The following is a 6,724-nucleotide window of genomic DNA, read 5'->3' on the forward strand; positions in this document are numbered from 1 at the left end:
TCATATCCTGTCGAGATGATGAAATGATTATGAAGCACCATGAAAGTGACATTTGGCAGATGGACTGTATTCATCTTTATCACTGCCGAGTTCCTGTACTACTTTCCTTTGATAAAACATGAAACACATCCTCTACTCAGATTTTCAGTCTGTGACAAGTGTTGAAGCTTCAGCGGTGGTACATAAGTGAAGTTATTGTGAATCTTGAGCCCGTTAAATAAAAAGTTAGTGTCGGTTTTGTGGTTATTTTGTGACATGGAGTTGCCAGGAAAAACATATTTTGTTGACTAAGATCTGCTACATGGTAAAATTGTGTTAACATTTTTAGTAGATTACTTTAGTAGCATGAAGGGCATTTCAGTTCATTTTATATAAGACTGCCACAAAGGTGAAGAAGGCAGCGATTTCTTCAATCCATTTCTTTTATATGTACTTCCCAAACCCCCTCCATGTTCCCTGGATCTCTCTCTCTCTCTCTCTCGCTCTCTCTCTCTCTCTCTCTCCCCTTTCGTCTTTCGTCTCTGGGAGTATGGGTGCATGTCAAGTGATTGTTGAATTGAAATATTGATGTGGAGTATCAAAGCGTGGCGTAGCACTCCTGTGTTTCCAGAACTAACCACGAAGCGCTTTGATCAGATACTCCTGTGATCTGACTTCTGAAGTTGTTAAGAGTGCTGGAAAACAAAATGCAAACAAACTTCAAGTGCTCTTGGTATTGATAAAAGTTTTCTTTGACAAGTGGAGAAGCGTGCTGTCTGCCTGTGTCTGCCCGAGACTGGAGATTTTGGGGTTTTCGTACATGCTAATGGACAAGAGATGAGGGAATTATGATAGTTTTCTACTTCTCGCACACCTAGCAGTGTAAACTGTAGTACAGCAGTGGGAATCATCACAGAATCCTGCTGTGATATCAGGGATCGAAAAAAAACTGCTGCAATTCTGTGATTTATGCTTTGATTTTTATTTATGCATAAAAGGATTTATCATTTCATTTCATGTGCAAGCTAAGAAGCTAAATTAAAACCTTAAATGACATCCCTTTAAGCAATTATAATGCTGCTATGCTTACAAGCAAAAACAAAGCAATTAATTACTAACTAACAGACGGACATGTTATCTGAATCGTTTAATTGAGGCATTCCTACAGAATTCATTCATCACCACATTGACTAGAAGCAGGAGAAGAAAAGCAGTTGTTTCCATCCGTTTTTCCGTCATCTCCTTGGAAACAAATTGACGTATTGCTGAATAAATGTGAAATGTAGACAGATATTAGGAGCTGAGGTCATTCTGAGGCTAGATGAGAGAGGAGTTTTGAAGAAGTTAGCCAGTGAGCTTTTCAGCTTCACGTCTCCAGACTGTTCGCCAACAGGGGGGCGAAGCCGCATCTGCACAGATGAGGAGGCACAGCTGACGAAATAACATGAAGTGAAAAGTTTCGGCGTCGCGTCTCGCCGGTGTGCTACTGAGCAAGGCACAGGAGGCTACAGAGGAAAGAGCCTGGCTCTAACTATCAATTTCTCTGCAGTATATCTCTGTGCACCTCCCTCTCAAACACTCACACACTGACACACACATTTCTAAATCAATAGGCGACAGGAAAGAGACTCCTGAATGAGGTATCAAATTGTTGCACTGTAAAGTCCAGCTGTTGCTGTTGCTCCTCATCTCAATGAAGCTGAGTGTCATGGTAATTACGCCCCATCTTGTCCCGGCTTGGATTGCTGAATGGTTAAAGGGTGAAGCACTACTGTTAGCAGCAGGCTTTTACATGCTGTCTGTCTCATCCATTAGGCCGCATTTGTCACATGAGGGCCATTGAGTCAGCACGGTGCTGTAAAATTGGCTTTTTGACATGGCCACCAGTACAAAGGCTGCTCTCCTCCGTGGCTGGCCTTTTCCAGTGCAGATGGTCAAGACAGCTGGGACAATTTAGTGATCTGAGGCTTTTAAACTGCCCCCTAGGCATGATAAAAACAGCTTGAGTAGCCACTCGCATATTCTACGCTCTGAGTTTAAGAGTAAGATTATGTCTGCAACACAAACAACACCATTTGTTTTCTACTGTGAGCAAAAGGAGTCTTCCAGGACGGTGAGAACATTACGCTCAAACGCCCCGTTGAGTTTTAATGTGTGATATATTTTTCCTGGATGTATTTCCTGTGTGTTTCTGTTTAGAAATGGGTGCATCGGAGTGTCTCGCCTTGCCGGGAATGAGTCTGTGTCAGTTTTGAAGTTGAATTTGCTGGTAGCCACCCAGTCAGGGCAGCCTGCAATGTATGACGGAGCGGGCCTGATTACCAGCAATCTCACCAGCTGTTTAATGAACACAGGGACCTCTTTCTCTGGAAATGAGTTTTCCCTTGAAAACTGTGGAAGCCGTATCCAGGTCTATTTAAATGAGGTAACATGGGGAAGGTAAGCACCACCACATGAGCATTGTTTTCACAGTTCAAAGTGAGGAGAGAGTACTTTGCACTTCAAAGCCACTCATCTGGGAGGCAGTACAGTGGGGGTGGGGTGGCGTGGGGGAGAGGGGACAGGAAATAAGAATCAGGGTAATTAACAACTTCTGCTCCGTAATAAACCAGAGACGTAGTTTACCTCTGCCTCCAAAATCCACTCCTATTTTCGTGTCCTCTGCGCTCTTTTCCTTTACTACTGTTTTCTTTCATCCTAAATGTTCACTTTAATTTGGAATTAGACTATTTTCCTCAGTGTTGTTGGAGTTACATCATGTTCATGATTTGCATGGATTTGCACTGATTGTATCATACACAATCTATGCATCCTATGTCTTATTTTTACTGCACTACAGCCTGCAGATGTTTGTCATTTCTGAACTTATTTTGTGAATATTTGTCTTTCAAGGCAGAGGCTTTGGGAAACGTTTGGACAATTAAAACACATTAAAATGTGGCTTTTCTAGCCTTGCTGCTTTTGCTAAATCTAATAATTAATCTGGTCTAACATCTCGTGAAAAGCTTTTATAGAGAAATGTTGTCATCATTATCTTTTTTTTTTTAATTCCAGCACAAGGATTTTCAGATTTGCTCAGTTTCATCCCCACCTGAAAAGACAATGTATGATCTATTAGCAGGCTGCAGCTGAAGTCTGCACGTCATTGTGAGTATGGAGAAATCTTTTGTTTCGAGCTGAGGTGTCTCTCTGTCACAGACACAATGTAAGCTGCACTGTCTGCTCTGCTTTTGCACCAGTAACTTCAAAAAGGCCTAAAGAAAATGGTAGTTTGGTGTTGTCTTTGCTCTCTTTCTTTTATTTTTAAAGCTGTTAATTCTAATAATCACATAATAATCACATCTTAAGTGGAGTACAAGAAACTTAACATTTCTGTTCCAATTGATTTATACAGTTTATACATTTCTAATGTTTGCTGGCTCCTCCTTGGGGTATGTTTATATAAGGATCACAGTCTGTGAAACTGGCAGAAGTAGATAAGCGAGGAACTCGGAATTTACATGAGAAACAGGTTCCCAGCCTGGATTTAAACTCTTAACATTGTAATGGTGAGCAGACTTACAGAATGAGATTAAGCCTCAATCTGCATTTAATGGAGCAGATCTGAAGCGGCCTCTACTTGAACTCTGAAATGTGAGAATGTCACACAGGGCAGCCCATTTGACATGTCGCCCACTGGTGAGAACTCTGAGGCTTTGATTGAGTTTTATCAATTAGCTTTGTGAGGGAAACACTGTGACTGTCCTCTGTGTGCTCACCAGGCTGAGGAGCTGCACTGCTGCGGCGCTAAGAAACAAAAAGTTTGACGGTGAATTAAATTACCTCCAAAGGACTGTCTATATATTCATTCATCTCTGCACAAAAAAGAGGTGGCAAACATCGGCATGTATTATTACCAGAAATTTCATTAACAAGACCTAAAGTAAATTTACTCCCATTTTTAGCCTGACGTCAATGCCTGTGACACATCCTTTCATGCTTCCCTGTAAGTTTGAAATTGTGTTAAAATTGTGTGTGTTTGTGTGTGTGTGTGTGTGTGTGTGTGTGTGTGTGTGTGTGTGTGTGTGTGTGTGTGTGTTAACAGGAGATCATAGTTGTTGTTTTTTTACGTTTTCATTAATCATCACTGGCTGTTGTCAAAAAAATAACTATAATCATCATATATTTGCTATCTTTACTTCGGTGCCACAGTGGAGTTGAAGCAGTATGCAAATACTCCCACAGTTAAAAATATTTTGACTAAGCTGGCTGTATTAATTTTAGATCTTTTAACAGACTAAGCATTTTGTTCTTGTGCCAAATTTGCTCCTAAATGTAGATATCGAAAGTTGCTGAAACACTAGATGTTAATTAAATCATGTAGCTGTGTGGGTTTGTATGAGATTTACAGAAGTGGGACGTGAACGCAACATGTCCAGAGAAGTTCAAACAGATGTAATATTCTGGCTGTGACACTCGAAAAACAAGATATTACGAGAGACTTCTTATCATGCCTCAAATCTTCTTTTTTTCCAGAACAATTGGAGGAGGAGTCAGTTCTTGGGGTCAGCGTTTGGTTGAAATTGAGGGAAATTATGAGTAGCCCACCCCTTCACCTAACAATCCCCCCTCCTCCCTCCCTCACACTGACTGGCTCTCCTGCATCATACTGGAGACCCCGTTGAGAGGATCTTTTCTCTCTATAAAGAGAAGATGCAGCTCAAGCGCCTTTGAGATGATCGCAAGGATTTACCGCGCGCCCCTCTGCCTCTAACTTCAGACGGGCGTCCTCGGCGGCTTCCGCACCAAATCATCTGGACCGCTGGCGTCTCGAAAACATTCACCTGGCGGACTGAGGGACGTTTGAATGACGCGGGATTTCCAGGTCTATTCTGCCAGAGTGCCTGAGTCACCCAAAACGCGAATGTGAGCATCGCTTCCCTCTGCGCTAAGAGCTGTAGTTGAGACTTTGCGCGTCGTCGCCTCTCGGCGCAGTTTGTGTTGCAGGTGCGTGGAGAGCGCGAGGACAGATGGCTGCGCTGGCGATACAAAGGACTGACAACTTTTTGCACACCTTTTTACAGGTTTGTTGTGTTCTCATCTCTTTTGACGCAATGCACGCGGATTTGTGAATTGCTTTTTTCTGGTCCTGAGAACCGCAACTTGCGCGTAATGAATTGATATGCTTCACGTGCTCGATCCGTAGGAAAAAAAGTATTGTGATTACAGAGACGAGTGAGACAGCAAAATTATCAGGAAAAATGATATTTAATTTAAAAAAAAAAAACAATACATTTAAATTCTTTAGATTATATATTTTTCCAGTTTCTGAACGTTTTATTATGGTGTCATTTAAAAGAAAATATTGATTACATGAATGAAGCAATAAAACTTGTGTTTGTGTATCACCACACAGGACCGGACGCCCAGCTCCTCTCCAGAGGGAGCACCTAACGCCCTCTCCTTCCTGGCCACCACCTGTAGCCAGGCCTGGCAGGTGGGAGGCTCTATGGGCTCAGAAGGCTCCCAGTTCCCCTATGAGGGCACCGTCAGCTCCACGTCAGGAATGTTTCAGCTCTGGAGCAACGACATGGCACCCAGCACGGCCCTTAGCACACACCAGATGACCTTCACAGTGCCCAAGGTGCAGTTCCCCGGACACATGCAGTCTGGCCTGGGTCACCATCACCATCACCCGCATCATCACCACCACCATGAGCTGCCTCTCACTCCTCCGGCTGAACCTCCCTCTTCCTACTCCTTCGAACTGTCCCCTGTTAAAGTGCTGTCCTCGCAGCCACAGGCCAACGGCTCCTATTACCCTCAGCACAACAGTGTGGGACAAAACTTCCCCAGCTTCCTCCAGAACTCCTCAGCCAGGCATCACCTGCCTGGAGGCCATGTGGAGGACGGGCAGCAATGGTGGAGCCTACCCCAAACCAACGCCACCCCATCCAACCACCCCTTCTCCCTCGGCAGACAGCTGGTTTTGGGCCACCAGCCCCAAATAGCCGCCCTTCTCCAGGGCACCTCCAAGGGCCTGCTGAGCTCCACGCGCCGCTGCCGCCGCTGCAAGTGCCCCAACTGTCAGGCCAATGGCGGCGGCTTAGAGTTTGGAAAGAAGAGACTGCACATCTGCCACATCCCAGAATGTGGCAAAGTGTACAAGAAGACCTCTCACCTGAAGGCGCACCTGCGTTGGCATGCCGGGGAGAGGCCCTTCATCTGTAACTGGCTCTTCTGCGGTAAAAGCTTCACCCGTTCAGATGAGCTGCAGCGGCACCTCCGCACACACACCGGGGAGAAGCGCTTTGGGTGCCAGCAGTGCGGCAAGAGGTTCATGAGGAGTGACCACCTCTCCAAACATGTCAAGACCCACCAAACCAGGAAGAGTCGGTCTGGGCAGCCTTCACAGAGCACGGACCCTCTGATCACCAACATCAAGAGAGAGTAATCTCTGTTTTCCATCCTTCAGAAATAATAATCAATCAATGACTGTGTGACGTACACTTACTGCCATAGGTTTGCACTAGAGGATAAGAATCAAGCTCCCCGAACATCTCCTGTTGTCGAAGTCCTGCTTCTGACTTCAAGTAGTACCATAACGATATATTTAGAGGCCATTTTTGATCGAAGTAATTGTGTGCTGTTTGAGGGCAAGGCACCTTTAAAGAATACTTGAGGCCTTTTTCAGTGACAATGTGAGTTTTTACTGCATTCAGTGTGCTTTTCAAGACAGATTCACCTAAAACAAAACTGACCACCT

The 6,724-nt window shown here is 44.4% G+C and overlaps 1 protein-coding gene across 1 annotated transcript; it reads left to right on the forward strand.

The window, feature by feature from the left end:
• Nucleotides 1–4,988: 4,988 nt before the first annotated feature.
• sp5l (Sp5 transcription factor-like) lies at nucleotides 4,989–6,412 on the forward strand. The gene is made up of 2 exons (XM_041945422.1): nucleotides 4,989–5,042; nucleotides 5,375–6,412. The coding sequence occupies exons 1-2, from the start codon at nucleotides 4,989–4,991 to the stop codon at nucleotides 6,410–6,412; spliced, it is 1,092 nt and encodes a 363-aa protein (XP_041801356.1).
• The last annotated feature ends 312 nt before the right edge of the window (nucleotides 6,413–6,724 follow it).

Source organism: Chelmon rostratus, chromosome 10 (genome assembly GCF_017976325.1).
Source record: "Chelmon rostratus isolate fCheRos1 chromosome 10, fCheRos1.pri, whole genome shotgun sequence".
NCBI lineage: Eukaryota > Metazoa > Chordata > Actinopteri > Chaetodontiformes > Chaetodontidae > Chelmon > Chelmon rostratus.